The sequence below is a fragment of the Triturus cristatus genome, chromosome 9, assembly GCF_964204655.1.
Source record: "Triturus cristatus chromosome 9, aTriCri1.1, whole genome shotgun sequence".
In the NCBI taxonomy this organism is placed as follows: Eukaryota; Metazoa; Chordata; class Amphibia; order Caudata; family Salamandridae; genus Triturus; species Triturus cristatus.
The window spans coordinates 376,640,383-376,657,674 of NC_140592.1; the positions used below are offsets into that span (position 1 = coordinate 376,640,383).

Consider the following 17,292-nt stretch of genomic DNA (forward strand, 5'->3'; position numbering starts at 1 on the left):
TTCAAGCTAAATATTCTAGCTCTCTGTGCTGAGTAAGCTGTGTGTAGACATAATAGTGTAGGTCTAATATTGTGAGTGCCGATGAAAGGTAATGGTGGTTGGGACTACATAGTGGGAAGCATCCTGACCGCTGTACTTCTGATGCCTGTATGACTCGCGTGACAATCTGTTTTGACTCTTGACAGGACTGGCATGAGTTATGGCTCAACGACGCCTTTTGGAGGTTTCTCTTCTCCATCATCCTGCTGGTGATCATGTTCTTGTGGAGACCTTCTGCCAACAACCAAAGGTTTGTAATCCCCACCCTTGGCTTGCTAAGGTCTCGCTTCCCTGGTGACGGTGCAGTAGTGCAGGTTTGAGTGTTCTGCAATCTGCATGAATCAACTCTGAGTGCTGAAAAGAATTCAGTACTTTAGTTTTGTCTGGTGAAGGTGCCGAGTGATTGTGTCAGTAATTCGTCATGAAATAGCTGGTTAAGTGACGAAGGACTGACTGCTCGTTTCTTATTTTGAACACACAGTAGCAGGGACTCTGGGGGATGTGTGTGAGCATGTGCCTCGGTCTGCTGGGTTCCCCATTCCATGTCTTTGTGATAGGTGAAAAGGGCCGAGGGGCCCAGTTGCACTTTTGTATTTGTGTAGCATTTAATGGAAATGGACTGTATTCCTTCATGTGATACATATTATTCATGAACATTTGACCAATCATTCCCACCCTGTAGTCAGAGGACTCCTGGGGGTCTGTGACATCTACTCAGGAGGTCTGCGGCTGTTTACAAAGTAAAATATTAGAATTAATAGAAGCAAAATGTAAAATTGAAACATTGTAAATGTTCTTTATATGTGAAGGAATTAGAAATTAGAGGCTAAAAATGTAGTTGGTATCCTCAGATTGATTGATATGAGCAGTGCAAGTACATCAAACAGAATATAGTATGGACAATGGATGGCTTCAATTGAATTTGAAAAGCTCTAACGTTTCCATAAAAATTTAGATTTGTTTTATATTTGTTTGTGAATTAAATAATATATTTCATCTTTTGTCTAGCTTTTTTTATTGTTTCTGTAATTGTGTGTATTGTTGTGCAGTTACAAAAACGCATTTGTAAAGGCAATCTTTTCAGTGTATTTTTTCTTCTGTTTAACAAAATATACATATACTAGAAAATTAATGCGAAAATCAAAATAAGAGTAAACCTACATGGCGCTGAGCAGCTACTGCATTCTTTTTTTTTTTTTTTTTTTTAAATGAAAGGAAAGTGTCTGAAGCATAATATCCCGTACAAATGGAAAACTACGATGCCATGTGTGTTAGTTTTATTTTTGCAGTTTTTATATAGCATGAACTCTTCCCAATTGCACTGGGGCGTTTTACATGAATTCCAGTTATGTCACACACTTTTCTGGGCACCAGGAGATTAAGTGATTTGCCAAAAATCACAGGATGTTGAACAGATGCATTATTGATGAATTATTTCATATAGCGCACATATAAGACTGGGTAGTAGGATATGTATTTATGAGCAGGACCACGCCCATACAGGGCATAGTTTATGCACCATTGAACATGATGGAATTGTCATAGAGTTGTAGCCCATTCAGGGCATCGTTTTGGAGTAAGGAAATAGTTGTCAGCCCATTCAGGGCATAATAGGTGTATGCAAAAGAGATACGACATTTTGTGTAAAGGCTAAGCTGAACCTGGGCCAGAAATCATTGGCACCAAGCAGAAATAAGGGGCCCCAGATGAGTCTATGCATTACTTGTGATTAAAGTTATGTGCATGATAATTTGGCCGCTGTTACCATCAATGCCAGGACAAGCCTATTGGCATGGAACTTGTCATGTGGATTTTTTGTGTGCAACCCCGTGCTCATAGGCCAAATGACCTTTAGCTGCAATTATATGCCATACAATTGATAACCATATACCTGACAAAGCCATCCTGCAAGTTTTTAATAATGCATGAATTTAGATTTGCTAGCGAATATGAGTTATAACATGAGGTGCTATTGAAATGAATAGTGCCCGCAAGTGATTTCACGTATTGTAATTATAGGGACACAGTGCATATGTAGGATGCCTTTTATTTATGTCATCCGGTACACCAGAAGATGGCAACCATATAAAACCAGTCTGTGCTCGGTGATTGTAACAAACCATTTTTAGGTCCAATCATGACGAACAGCCAATTAAAGTGTTATTTAAATGAAAAGACTACGCCGGTCGCACTGAAATTGAGAAAGGCAGTGTTGCTGTAACTAGTCTGTTGAGTGCTTTTTGTTTTGGCAAATACGAATATTGGAGGAATTCCCGCGAGTGCACTCCATTGTGTTCGACATTGGATTGGCATTGGAAAGTTGAGCATATATATATATATATATATCACAAAACTAATCCAGCACCGCCACTAACAGCCAACAGGCGGAAAGAACGCTGGCAGGGACCTCTTCAATGTGCTCACGCTGGTAGAAATAGACAGGAATCCGGAATAGGTGCAGGCATTAATTTATTTGGCAAAGGCAGATATAAGTCCATTACAATCGTCGGACATAGTGTCCACCATGACGCGTTTCGCTCGCATCCGCGAGCTTGATCACATGACGCGCTCGGGAACGTCCATGAATAAATTATAGCACATGCACAATTTACTTTAGAAATAAACCTTAATGTGTGCGTGAAACTAAACAACAGACTTCAGAAACATATGGTATCAAGCCTCGAAACTACCGACAGTCTTAAAATTCAATGTTTGCAATTAATTGCAACTTAAATAGAATCCAATACTTTATAGCTGCTAAACTATAACAAATAAATATGGCAAATATTATTTACATACATAATAAATATCACTTTGTAAATACCATTAAAAAAATCACAAAAGAGTCTCATCATTGGTGTGGTAACAACAGCAGAGTTGCTGTTATAAGTGCAAAAGATGCAAGTGCAAAGAGTCAAAATTGTTGTGCAAATACCGCAAAGGCAAGTGCAAATTGCCAAAGGAACATAAGTATGAACACAATGTACAATAACATATTACATTTAAATTGACAGTTGGATTTCTCAAACACTGTGCAAAATGAGCATTTTTAAAAAAATGACGGATAAAACTCATATGTATCATGGATAAATATCATAATGGTATAGCAATGGATATACCATATACAGTACTACAATATAACGCAAAATACGAAGGATAAACAATACCAATCTAAATCTGATATACAGAAATAGTTATAGAAGCAGCAATACAGAGAAACAATTCTCACAAAGAAAAAACTGTCAGGTCTATCAAATGGCATAAAAAATACCAAGAAGTCAAAATTTGATAAAAAAGTTCAATGTGCAAAGCATAAAAAGCTAATAGCTAACATAATTAGAATGAGGCAGTAAATAGAATTTGTTCAAGCCTGAACAAATATACGGAGGTAAGTATTGAGAGCCTAACAAAAGTTCTCAGTGAAATATATATATATATATATGTGTGTGTGTGTGTGTGTTCGAGGCATGTTTGCTGTAGATACACATGCTTTGCATACTCCTGCCATCTAGTGTTGGATCCAGATGTTTGCAAGTTGTTTTCCTTCAAAGAAATGTTTCCAGTCACTATGTATGTCACTCCTCCTTTCAGTGACGGCCCGCATGGGCAACAACTCCATTGTAAGATTGTTTTTTCTGCCATCGGGTTCGGACGTGTATTGCTGCGCTCCGGTTCTGAACCATTCTTCAGGTTCCCCTTGGTGCGCAATCCACTCTAGCCTCGACTATATTGTTTTCGTATGGTTTTTCCTGTTCTCCACGTTTCGAATCGGTCACTAATTCTCCATCTTTAATCGAAAACTTTGTTTTCTGCCGATGGAACGGACTCTGTTCCAATTCCGTCCTCTGTGCCACACCAAGTACCCTCGCACCGACCTACATCAAGTTTGTGACTTGTGCCTCTCTCGGGCTTGACGACGAGAAATGCAACACCAAAGCATTCAACACGCTCTGGATATCTTCGGTAAAGAATCCGAGCAGGAAGAGATCAAAGCGTCGGCGGCAGAAGAAAAAGAGGCCTTCTTCGTTCCAGAGTCGGATTCTGAACTCAAGATCGATTTGGATTGTGAAGACATTCCTCCGGGACAGGGTGCTGCGAGTCCGAAGACTCCTTGCCCCCAAAACCTTTTCCAAAAAGCATAACGCTACGGCACCACCTCTGCCTTCAGGCCAAGGTCAGCACCGTGACGATGTTTCCGATGCCCCGCCTCCTGGCTCGGCACCAAAAGAAAACGTCAAGCCTTCTGGCTCGGGACCGAGTCGTCCGAAATCATCTTCGGATCCGAAACCCTAAGCATAAATCTAGTTCAGAGCCGAAACCCTCTGCCCCGAAAAAAAAAAAACATGCTTCGGAGCCAAAACCTTCCGCTCCCAAAGCAAATCTGTCTCGGCGCAACAACAAAATTATTCCTCTAGATGCTTCTGTTCAAAACATTATCTGTTACCTTTTGCACCTACAGCAAACTGGGATAGCTTACACATCCATTTGATTGCACCTTGCAGCAGGAGCTGCATATTTGCAAAACAGACAGCATTTATCTTTATTCAAAGTTCCTGTCATTAAAGTTTTTATGGAGGGCTTAAAGAGAGTGATGTCACCAAGAATCCCTCCGGCACCATTGCGGAATCTTAACATTTTACTTACAAGACTTATGGGTTCACCCTTTGAACCATTACACAATTGTCCTTTACACTTTCTTTCATGGAAGGTTGCCTTCCTGATGAGCTACAGGCATTAAACTTAGACGAACCCTACTTTCAGCTCCATAAAGATAGGGTAGTTCTTCTCACCAATCCCAGATTTCTTCCCAAAGTAGTTTCTGCTTTCCATCATAACCAATCAGTTGAGTTACTTGTGGTTTCCTCAACCTGATTCAGTAGCAGAACGAGCTCTTCACACACTTGGTGTCAGAAGAAAGTTATTGTACAACATAGCGAGGACAAAAGATTTTCGTAAAACAAAGCAACTGTTTGTTGCATTTGCTCCACCTCACAAAGGCAATTTTATCTCAAAACCTGCCATTTCCAGATGGATTGTTAAATGCATCCAAACCTCCTTTGCCAAAACTAAAAGAACTTTATCTATACCCCCTAGATTGCATTCCACTCGCAAAATAGGGGCTCCCATTGGCCTTTTGTAGGCAACAACCCTCTAGGTGACATCTGTAAGGCAGCAACATGGTCTACACAACACACATTTACTCAACACTATTGTGTGGATGTGTTCGCACGCCAACAAGTCAATGTAGGGCAAGCAGTGCTTAAGACACTTTTTCAGACAACTGCATCATCTACTGGTTAGCCAACGCTTTGGGAGCATACTGCTATTTAGTCTATGCAAAGCATGTGTATCTACAGCACACATGCCTCAAACAGATTATGTTACTTACCCAGTAAGAATCTGTTCTTGGTATGTAGAGCTGTAGATTTACATGCGCCCACCCACCTCCCCGGGCACCTATAGATGTTGCAGTTCCCACTATTTACATACAGACGCATGGACATTTCTGTACTACACTCACTTACTCCATTCTCAACCTCTTGCTGGAAAACAATCTAACAATGGAGTCCATGTTCATGCCCACTAACACAGAAAGGAGGAGTCACCTTACCTCGCCACTGGAAAGACTTATTTGAAGGACATCTTGACCCAACACTAGATGGCAAGAGTATGCTAAGCATGTGAATCTACAGCTCTACATGCCACATAAGTAACATAATCCATATATATATATATATATATATATATATATATATATATATATATATATATATATATATATATATAAACACACACAGACACACAGATGCACACACGTATATAAATAATGTGTGCTTATGTATAGTTAGCACTCTATATATTACTATATTAAAAATAAGCTGTAGCAGTAAACATAAGATTAAACTCATCCTTCTGCAACAAAGGGTAAATGTCTATATAAGGCCACTTACACCATAATGCAGAAGTGAAATATAGAATACATCTCTACATAACATAATGTTATATCAGTATGAGGATTTGATAGTACACATGCTCTCAGGCAAGGCCCAGCTGCATCTGGGAGTTTATGTGCATATGGTAACACATACACTACTGCAAAAATAATATATAAAGAATAAAATAAATAATAAGTTGGAAGATTTTCATCTACAAACCTAAAGCAGCAATGCCTCAAGATGGGAAGCTGTCAGAGAAAAGATTGCCAGGTAATATGTCAAATCATAGAAAGATCCAAGACAACCTCTTCAGCATCTTAATCACCCTCAGTCGGAGGGAATTTTGAGAAGAATGTGCTATGGGGTAGAAAAACACTTAATAGAACAATCACATACATTAAAAATAATCTGAAGACATTGCTACGTTTATTAGCTTACTCTTGAGGGGTCTGGTTTCCCCAGACACTCTCTTCTTCAAGACCAAGAATGGGTTTAAACAAGTAGCACTTTCTGACTCCAACAACTAGCTAGTGGAATGTGCACAGCAGGGAAATTTAGAAGAGCTTCAGGCTGCAAAACCATTTTTGCAGGTAAGTAAAGTAACTTTTTTCGACTTGTATTCCCACTCTGTGCTGATCTGTCTTTAGTCTTTTCATATTTATTTCTTTATAAAATTTGTATTGATAAGCCATTTTATGCTTTTCTCATTGTCTTTGTTGGTCTTTATTCTTAAGACATTTGTATCTTAAATAAGGTTTATTTCTTTCCTCAAATTTTGTCATGTTGTATGTTTCCCCTCAATTCTTTCCACCTTTTAGACTTGAATTCTAACTTAATCTTCTCAGGTTTGGAGCTTGCTCAGGATGAGATTTTCGAGGCATGTGTGCTGTAGATACACATGCTGTGCATACTCCTGCCTTCTAGTGTTGGGTCCGGATGTTTGCAAGTTGTTTTTCTTCGAAGAAGTCTTTCCCAGTCACGAGGTAAGGTGACTCCTCCTTTCGGTGATATTGCGCATGGGCGTCTACTCCATTGTTAGATTGTTTTTTTCCACCTTTGGGTTCGGACGTGTATTGCTGCGCCCCAATTCAATACCGTCAATCGGGATACCTTCAGTTCGCAATTCACTCTACCCTCATCTGTATTGTTCTCGATCGCGTTACTATCTTCTGCACGTCAAAGAACTTCAGAAAACTTTAATTATCCTGAAAGAAACTAACCGTGGCCTTGGGGCCTAGATCTTCTCCGATTTCCAATCGAAGATCCTCTGATGGAACAGACTCTATTCCAATGCTAAATATCCGCGCACCGATCTTCATAAGGTCTGTAACCTTTGTGTTCGAGACATGTGAGCTGTAGATCACATGATGTGCGTAGCCCACCATCTAGTGTTGGGTCCGGATGTTTGCGTTTTGACAAAAGGAGGTGACTCCTCCTTTTGGTGATAGTGCGCATGGACATAGACTCCATCGTTAGATTGTTTTTTTCCGCCATCGGGTTCGGATGTGAATTGCTGCGCTCCGGTTCGGCACTGTTTCACAGGTTCCCTTCAACACACAATCCACTACCCTCGACGGTATTGTTTCTCGATCGCGTTTCCTATTCTCCGCGTATCGTTTTGAACCAAGAATCTTTCATCAGAAAACTCCTGGAGGGACGAGCAAGTTACACCGGGTCGGCGTACTGTGTGTACAGGAACCCCCTTGCCCCACCAACCAAAACCTAAAAGGGCTCCGGTCCTTCCTCTGCCTGCCGGCCAAGGTCGGCACCAAGAAAAAGTTTTGAGCACCCCTCCCGCGGCCCGGCGCCGAAACACAAAGAGAAGCCTTCCGGCTCGGGATCAAGTCAGCCCCCTAGCAGCACCGAACCAAAATCCTCAGTGCCGAAAACCAAGCATGTTCATCCTCCATCTTTGTCCAAACCTAAATCTTCTTTGCCGAAGAGTTTGGAGCCGAAACTCTCGACGCCAAAAACTACAACTAATGGAGAAAAAGACTCCAACAAATGATTTTCGGTCCGATGTTCCACCCCTGAATCTGAAACAAAAAGAACTGGTTATCAACCCAGATACTGGACATATTCACGCCAAATTACCTGAAAAAAGGAAATTGGCACATCAGGATGAGCATCATATACCTCTAAAAATAAAATAAAAAGGAATATGGGTACAAACCCATCACCACCTGATATTCCACCTCCTTTCCCTACTAATCCTCACCTACTTATTACCCCCACTAATTCACCACCACCACTATCACCTGACCCACAGGATGAGGGGGATGGGGATGGGGATGGCAACAGGCCCCAAGATGTTGATCAATGGGAGGATTATAATACTGATCCACATACAGACACTGACCCTGATTTGTATCCATCTGGCCATCACCTCCTGATGACAATATAGGTTATATTGAGCTTCTTAGCAGGGGTGCTCACTATTATGGGGTGGAATTACATAAAGAAACTTCAGAGGAGGACTTCATATTCGAGACATTAAGCTCCACTCAAAAAACGCACACACTACCAATGCTTAAGCGGATGCTTAAGATGCAGCAGACACAGTAGCACGTGCAGTAAACACAAGCGTGTTGCTACGCAGACACGCATGGTTAAGAATATCAGGTTTCATAACTGAGGTACAGGCCTCTATTCTTAATCAACCTTTTGACAAGGAACACCTATTTGGCCCAGCAGTTGACACCTCGCTGGAGAAAATGAAAAAGAACACTGAGGTCGCAAAGTCCATGGGGGCTTTCAATTACCTGCTAGTAGAGGTTCCTTTTGCCGCTTCTTTTACAGGGGTGGTTCCAAAACTGTTACCACAGAAAATCCCTCCTCCTCTTTCAAGGGCAACAATCATTCGCCCTCATCAAGAGCATATTTTAGAGGAAGCAATGGTAAGGGAAGTAGCAGAGGCAACTCCACACGCACTTCCCCCCCTAATAACAAATAGTGACTTTCTTCCACTATCCTCCGATCATTCCAATCCCGTCGGGGGACGTCTCTCTCAATTTCTCCCTGTCTGGAACACTATCACATCAGACAAATGGGTTCTACAAATTATCCAATATGGTTACTGCCTGGAACTTAGACACTCCCCCAAACATTCTTCCAAGGTCTCATGCAATGTCACAGGAACATCTCACCCTTCTAAAAAAGAGGTTCAATCTCTGTTAGAAAAAGGAGCACTTCAGCCAGTCCCATTAGAACATCAAGGAACCGGAGTATACTCCCTATACTTCTTAATTCTCAAGGAGGACGGATCTCTAAGACCTATTCTGGACCTCCGAGAACTTAATCTGTACATTCAATCAGACCACTTTCACATGGTCACTCTACAACAAATACTTCCACTCCTTCAACAAGGCGACTTCCTGTCCACTCGGGACTTAAAGTACGCCTACTTCCATAACCCAATACATCCTGCTCATCGCAAATACCTAAGGTTCGTGGTAGCTGGACAGTATTATCAGTTCAAGGTGCTCCCATTTGGAGTAACAACCGCACCCAGAGTTTTCACCAAGTGCTTAGCAGTAGTCACAGCTCACCGTCGAAGACAACACATTCACGTCTTCCCATATCTGGACGACTGGCTCATAAAAGCCAGCTCACAAAAAAGCGGTCTCCGTCACACTCACAAAACAGTGCAGTTGCTCCACGATCTTGGATTCACAGTAAACCTGTCCAAGTCTCATCTACAGCCATCCAACACGCAGGTGTATCTGGGAGCCACAGTAGATACACAAAAGGCTTTGACCTACCCCAATCCGGCCAGAATCTGCAACATGAAGGCTCTGCTCTGCCAGTTTCAGCCTCATCACTCGTTACCAGCTCGAGTGTTCATGCAGTTACTAGGGATGATGGCGTCTTGCATACTAATAGTCCCTTACGCAAGACTTCACATGCGTCCCCTTCAAGAGTGCTTAGCACGTCGGTGGAGGCAGGCTCAGGGTCGGTTATCGGATCTAGTGTTGGTGGACGGCCGCACCAATCGCTCTCTGCAGGGGTGGAATACATAAAACCTTTCAAAAGGGCGGCCCTTCATCGACCTGGTTCCACAGATTGTGCTAACAGCAGACGCATCACTCACAGGTTGGGGAGCTCATCTCCAAACACATACAATTCAGGGCATGTGGAGCCTGCAGGAAAAGCAGCTCCACATAAACCATCTATAGCTGCTAGCTATTTTCCAGCGCTCAAAGCATTTCAAGTTCATCTAGTAGGCAAAGCTGTCCTGATCTGTACAGACAACATGACAGTAATGTACTGCATACAAAAACAAGGGGGATACACCCTCTCCAGCTGTCACAACTAGCACAGACCATCTGGAGATGGGCCATACATCACAGGATGTTTCTCCTGGCAGAACACCTTCCAGCAGTAAACAATCAGATTGCAGATCTGCCCAGTCGTCAAAGACAACAGATCCACAAATCGGAACTCCACCCTCAAGTTCTCCTCCCATTCTTTCAAATGTGGGGCTTTCCAGACATAGATCTGTTCGCCATTAACCTAAACACAAAATGCCCAAACTTCGCATCCAGACATCCACACCCATTGTCCAAGGGCAGTGGGTCCCCAGATCTTTACGCTCGTCAGGAGCAAAATTAACAGTAGTACCGACTATAAAAAGAGCCAGATGGGGAGGCAGAAGCTTTTCCGCTGGGGCAGCCAAGGCCTGGAATGAGCTCCCTTTCGGTTTGAGAAATTCTAAGGATTTACTTGCATTCAGGAAAGCGTTGAAAACATGGCTGTTTTAAACATCCTTGGCCGTACCCTTGAGTCAGGAGGACTGCAGCAAGCGCCAGGACACCTTATGGTAACCGTGCGCTGTATAAGTTTCTCTAACATAACATAACTATGGATGAACTGGTCAGGGATATTTGCCTACACTTTTCCGCCTCTCCCACTCATTCCATGAGTGGTTCGGAAGCTCAGACAGGCCTCCCAGAAATTAATCCTAATTGCTCCCACATGAGATCTACAACCCTGGTTCACAACCCTGTTGGAGTTCTCAGTAGTTCCTTACCAACAACGACACCTCACTCCAATATGCTCTCTCAGAGCCATGGAGAAATAAGACACCCAGATCCCAGCCACCTCAACCTTGCAAACAGGCACCTGATATCTTAGAGTTTGGCTACCTTAATCTTCCGCCAGACTGTACAGATATTTTCAAAGAGGCTAGACGTCCTACCACAAGAGCCTGCTATGCAGCAAAGTGGAAGCGATTTGTGATATGCTGCAATAACAATCAAATAGATCCACTGGACGCTTCAGTTCTAAACATAATTTGCTATTTACTACATCTGCAGCGTTCCTATTTACAGTACTCTTCCATACGCTTACATCTTGCTTCAATAGCTGCATACCTACAGAACAGACAACATCTGTCTCTTTTTAGAGTGCCTGTCATCAAAGCAATTATGGAGGTCCTTAAGAGTCATTCCTCCAAGACTTCCACCTGCTCCTCTGTGGAATCTCAACATTGTCCTCACCAGACTAATGGGTCCACCCTTTGAACCATTGCATAAATGTGAAATACAGTTTCTTGGAAGGAAGGTTTCCTCATAGCTATCAAATCTCTGAGGAGAGTGGGTGAGCTTCTGGCACTAACCATTGAAGAACCATTCTTACAAATACATCAAAACAAATCAGTTCTGCAGACCAACCCTAAATTTGTACCAAAAGTCATTTCTGCCTTTCATATCAACCAATCTGTTGAGTTGCCTGTGTTCTTCCCTCAACCAGATTCTGTGGCAGAACGTGCTTTACACACTATAGATGTGAAAAGAGCTATTCTTTACTATATAGAAAGGACAAAACCTTTCTGCAAAACAAAACAACTATTTGTCGCTTTTGCTCCACCACATAAAGGTAATCCAATATCAAAGTCAGGCATTGCAAGGTGGATAGTCAAATGCATTCAGATATGCTATGCAAAAGCAAAAAGAAATGTAATAACTCGCAGACTAGGGGCTTCTATGGCATTTCTAGGTAACATACCCATAGATGATATCTGCAAAGCTGCAATATGGTCTACACCTCAAACGTTCACAAAACACTATTGTCTAGATGTGTTAGCAAGACAGCAAGCTAGTGTGGGACAAGCAGTTTTATGTACACTATTTCAAACCACTGCAACAGCTACAGGTTAGCCACCGCTTTGGGAGATCATTGCTTTGTAGTCTATGCACAGCATGTGATCTATAGCTCACATTCCTTGAACGGAAAATGCTACTTACCCAGTATGCATCTGTTCTTGGCATGTAGAGCTGTAGAGTCGCATGCGCCCATACTTACATGGACATCTCTTACTAACTCCATCATCACCCTCTGCTGCAAACAGTTTAACAATGGAGTCGGTGCCCATGCGCACTATCACCGAAAAGAGGAGTCATCTACCTTGTGACTGGGAAAGACTTCTTCGAAGAAAAACAAAGTGCAAACATCCGGACCCAACACTAGATGGCGGGCTATTCACAGCATGTGACTCTACAGCTCTACATGCCAAGAACAGATGCATCCTGGGTAAGTAGCATTTTCCCTCTCCCCAGAGCATAAAGAAGACGACTGCGACGCGTGTCGGTCGTTCCGTTAGAAAAAGACTCTCCAAGACTGTCATGCTTGACGCAGAGACATGCAGCGACAGTCTATCATGGTAACTCTTGATATCTCCGTTGAAGAGGCCGAACAAGAAGAGATGGAGGCATCCGCGGGGGAAGAGGCTTTTTCCGTTCAGGACTCCGGTTCAGAGTTGGAGATCGAACTCGAGCCCACTATGTTCCATCTGGACAGGGTGCCATGAGTAACAAAGCCCCTTTGCCCACGAAACTCACTCCGACCAGGCCATAAGACTACTGGGCCGCCACTGCCATCAGGCCATGGTAGGCACCGAGACTCTGATTTCAACACCCAGTTTCTGGCTTGGAACAGAAACAGAAAGTCTAGCCTTCCGGTTCGGGCTCGACCCGAAATAATACCCCATTGACGCCGAAACATTCGGCATCGAAAGATAAAAAGGAAAAATCCAGCTTAGCGCTTAAAATTTCGGTACTAAAAGACAAAGATTCTCCTTTGAAGCCACCGGAGCTGATTCTAGAGAAAATACCGGACAAGCTGGATCCCAAACAGAAGTCAATCCATATTAACCCTCAAACTGGACATATTACCACTACACCAGTGATGCCACCTCCCAAAAGGAAGATAGACACCGAGTATAGAATACCTCTGAAGAAGAAAAAGGACATAGCTACTAGTCCTATTAATATTCCAACCACTCCACCCTCTCCAACATTACCTGTCATACCACCATCAGACCCATTCTATATTACACCTCCAGGGTCTCCAGACATAGATCCAGATAAAGCTGATATGAAGACAATGATGATCAGATAGCCGACCCATGGGATGATTATAACAAAGATCCACCGGGAGACATAGATCCTGATTTGTATCCAGCCAAACCTTCCCCTCCTGATGATTATAACACATATCAAGAGTTAATTGCTAGAGCAGCCACTTGTCATGGGGTCACTTTACATAAAGTAGACCTAGAAGAGGATTTCCTTTTCGAAACTTTAGGAAATACACACAGAACATCTCCCTTTTTGCCCATGTTAAAAGGCATGATGAGGCATGCAGATGCAGGGTCAGCTGCCTTTGGATTCCTTAGTCTCAAACACACGCAAAAGAGCAAATTCACAAAGCTCAGGAGAAGCATCTCCTCCTGATAAGGAATCAAAGTTAACAGATTCCTCTAGAAAGAGAGTAGCTGCTCAGTCCGCCAATCATTGCAGAATAGCCAACAGTCAAGGGCTGTTAGCTAGGTATGATAGGGCACATTGGGATGAGATGGAAGAATTATTACAATATCTTCCAGAGTCAGGGATAAGAAAAAAGGCCAAGAAATAGTGCAAGAAGACAAACTAATTTCTGATTCATCCATTAGATGTGCTTTAGATGCTGCAGATACTGCAGCTAGATGACTCAATACCAGTATTCTATTAAGGAGGCATGCATGGCTCTGAATTTCTAGTTTTAATCCAGAGCTTCAACAAACTGTTCCTAATGTACTATTTGACAAAGATCACCATTTTGGGCCTCAGATAGACCAATCGCTAGAAAAGATAAACAAGCATTGAAAATGCAATAAATCTTGCCTTTGATTAAGTTAAAGCCATTTGCTTTGCTATACAATACCATTAACAAACAAATGGCTTTAACTTAATCAAAGGCGATACCTATTGCATTTCCAATGCTTGTTTTAACATTGGTGCACTTTTGCCCTGGCCTTTGTGCTTTTTAGTGCTTCTGCAAAAGAATGCCAGATTCCTCTGGTTGTTTGGGCTACATGTGCTAATTATAGGAATTACCCTTGCCATATCCTTAAGTATTTTTGAGTTCTGAAAATGTGATAAATATACCGTGGCTCAAGAATGAAATACACCCCAAAGAACTTTATTTTTAACTTATTGCACCTCCACAGACAACTGGTTTTTACAACGTTCTGGCCCATCACCAGAAGCAGCTGTGCATTCCTTCACTTAAACAACATGGGATAATGAATGTAAATCAGAAGCATAAAACAAAACAAGCAGATTTAAAAACACTTTCAATGAGAAACATAAAACAGTCAACGGTAAGAATGTTTTAGATGACAGCAATAGGATCGCTTCTTGTAACCAGTCTATCAAAAAATGGTTTAGATTTTCATGTCCAAATTTGGGACAAAAAAAGAAGGTCTGGTGACAAATCTACACATCGTAATCTGCTCTGCTGATAAACCTCGATTGAAAAACATGAGCAGACTAAGCCACGAAATAGTAAAAACGCTAAACCTCGCATGTGTGTATCCAGCCCATTTCATCATCACCAGGCATCACTCGGTCGTTGAGGACGAACCAATCTCTCTGTTGAGGTAGGCACAATTAGGCCATTATTAAAAGCATGACTAAAAGAATACCAATCACGTCAATATTTTCATTAAGAAACAATCTAGATACTTCAAATGTCAATCGGCAAAAATACAAGAAGTTTTCCATTAAACACCTGCTATCATTCCCTTACAGCGGTTGGTTAAAAAAAAATCAATTTCAGCCCATCTTTGCTCTCCTTTGGCGGGTACAGCAACGCAGCATCACAGAAACTGCCACCAGAAACCAGCGAGCAAGAAAAATACAAATACACACACGAGTAGACACAGTCCTCCACGTGAAAAGGGGGAGGAAATCTCATTTTTATGATCATACACCAGCAGGGGGTGGTAGGATGCAAATCCTGCACAAGGCACGCACAACCCAATGTCTCCACCGTAGCGAATAAAATATGTTTTAAGAGAGTCGACAACGTAAAAACATAGCAGTTTAAGATAAACACAGACACAGCAATGAAGGAGGCGCCGAGGGCATACGAACACCCGCAAGGCATTGGTAAATACAATGCTCCTGGATGCCGCAAACATATCCCCGGGGAATCCCCAGTACTGTGTGCGCTGGTGAAGGGGAAAGAATGGTAAACAAAAGCATATGCCGCCGTCGAGAGACAACATGAAGCCAAACGCCGTGTGCGTGCGCTGGTGAAGGGGAAAGAATGGTAAACAAAAGCATATGTCGCTGTCGAGAGACAACATGAAGCCAAACGCCGTGTGCCTCAGCCCCATTACTGTCCTGGGTGTTTCAGACACCGTCGGTGAAAGGCTATGCCACATTATAATCCGTGTCCTCCCCGTGACTCCGTGCCGGCTTCACAGCTGTTGTGAAGACTTTTCTTATCTGCTTGTTAAATAAACAAGCAGATAAGAAAAGTCTTCACGACAGCCTTGAATCAGGTGAGCCCATCCAAGTAAAAGCCAAAGGGAAAACCATCAAAAACCCTCCTTTCCAATGGGAAGCCAGTGTTAAACATAAACGCTGACGCTACCCAACGGAAATGAGGGGCGGGGCTTCGAGTCCCCTTCTTGTTTACTATAAGTCTCGAGGCGAGGAGCGCATGCGCGCCCCAACGCCAGCCGAGACCTAAAAAAGGACAAAGAAGTGGCAAAATCAATGGGTGCCCTTCAGTCTCTGTCAAATAGAGGTTCCTTTCAGCACTCCTCCACAGAGGGGGATCCAAGAATAATACCACAGATGCCTCCACATCTTTATATAAAGCACAGGCACAGTCTCCCTCCTCTAGAGAATTCTATAGAGGTGGATACAGAGGTAACAACTTCAAAGGTAGAGGTAGAAGTACACCGTCACGTACCCCAGTCGCTAATAACAAACAGTGACTTCATATCGGTTCCCCCCAAACATTCATCATTTGTAGGGGGAAGACTACATCATTTGTCAGTCAATAACAACAGTCAAATGGGTGTTGGATATTATCCAACATTGTTACTGCCTGGAACTCACAAGCAACCCTCCCAACATCCCCCCTCGTGTTCACAAACTGTCTTTGGAACACAAACATCTACTCAAGCAAAAAGTACAAGCTCTTCTAACAAAAGAAGATATAGAACTTGTCCTATTACAACACCAAGGAACAGGAGTATATTCACTATACATCCTGATTCTAAAAAAGACTGTTTGTTAAGACCAATATTAGATCTCAGACCGCTAAACGAATACATATTGTCAGAACACTTCCACATGGTCACTCTGCAACAACTACTTCCACTTTTGCAATAAGGCGACTTTATGTCAGTGCTAGACCTAAAGGACACATACTTTCATATACCCATTCACCCAGCACATCGCAAATACCTTAGATTTGGATAGGGGAATATCGTTATCAGTTCAGAGTGCTTCCATTTGGAGTAACAACTGCACCCAGGGTGTTCATCAAGTGCCTAGCAGTAGTAGCGGCACATCTGAGACGACCGCAAATACATGTCTTCCCATACTCAGACGATTGGCTCATAAAAGCCAACTGACATCTCCAGTGTGTGCATCACACTCAAATTACCTTAAACTTTCTACATCAGTTGAGATTCACAGTCAATTTACAAAAATCCCATCTTCAACCCAATCGGACACAACCATATCTAAGAGCCATTCTTAACACTCACATGGCTCTAGCATATCCCAAAACAGCCAGAATTCAGAATTTACAGACACCGTTACAACAGGTTCAAGTCAACCAGTATCTCTCAGCTAGAACATTCATGCAGTTACTAGGGATGATGGCATCATGCATTGCGATAGTGCCTCATGCCAGACTAAATATGTGCCCTCTACAAGAATGCTTAGCACGTCAGTGGAATCAATCACGGGGTCAGCTGACAGATCTAGTGCTGGTAGACAGCCATACTCCTCGCTCTCTGCAGTGGTGAAAC

The 17,292-nt window shown here is 42.6% G+C and overlaps 1 protein-coding gene across 1 annotated transcript in view; it reads left to right on the forward strand.

Annotated features, from left to right (window-relative positions):
* Positions 1-17,292, forward strand: part of LOC146797983 (transmembrane protein 87B-like) — a 416,123-nt gene that overhangs the window by 326,303 nt on the left and 72,528 nt on the right. The window contains exon 17 of the mRNA XM_085625212.1: positions 186-289. Coding sequence (XP_085481338.1) covers positions 186-289 — 104 coding nt within the window. The remainder of the gene's footprint in view (positions 1-185; positions 290-17,292) is intronic.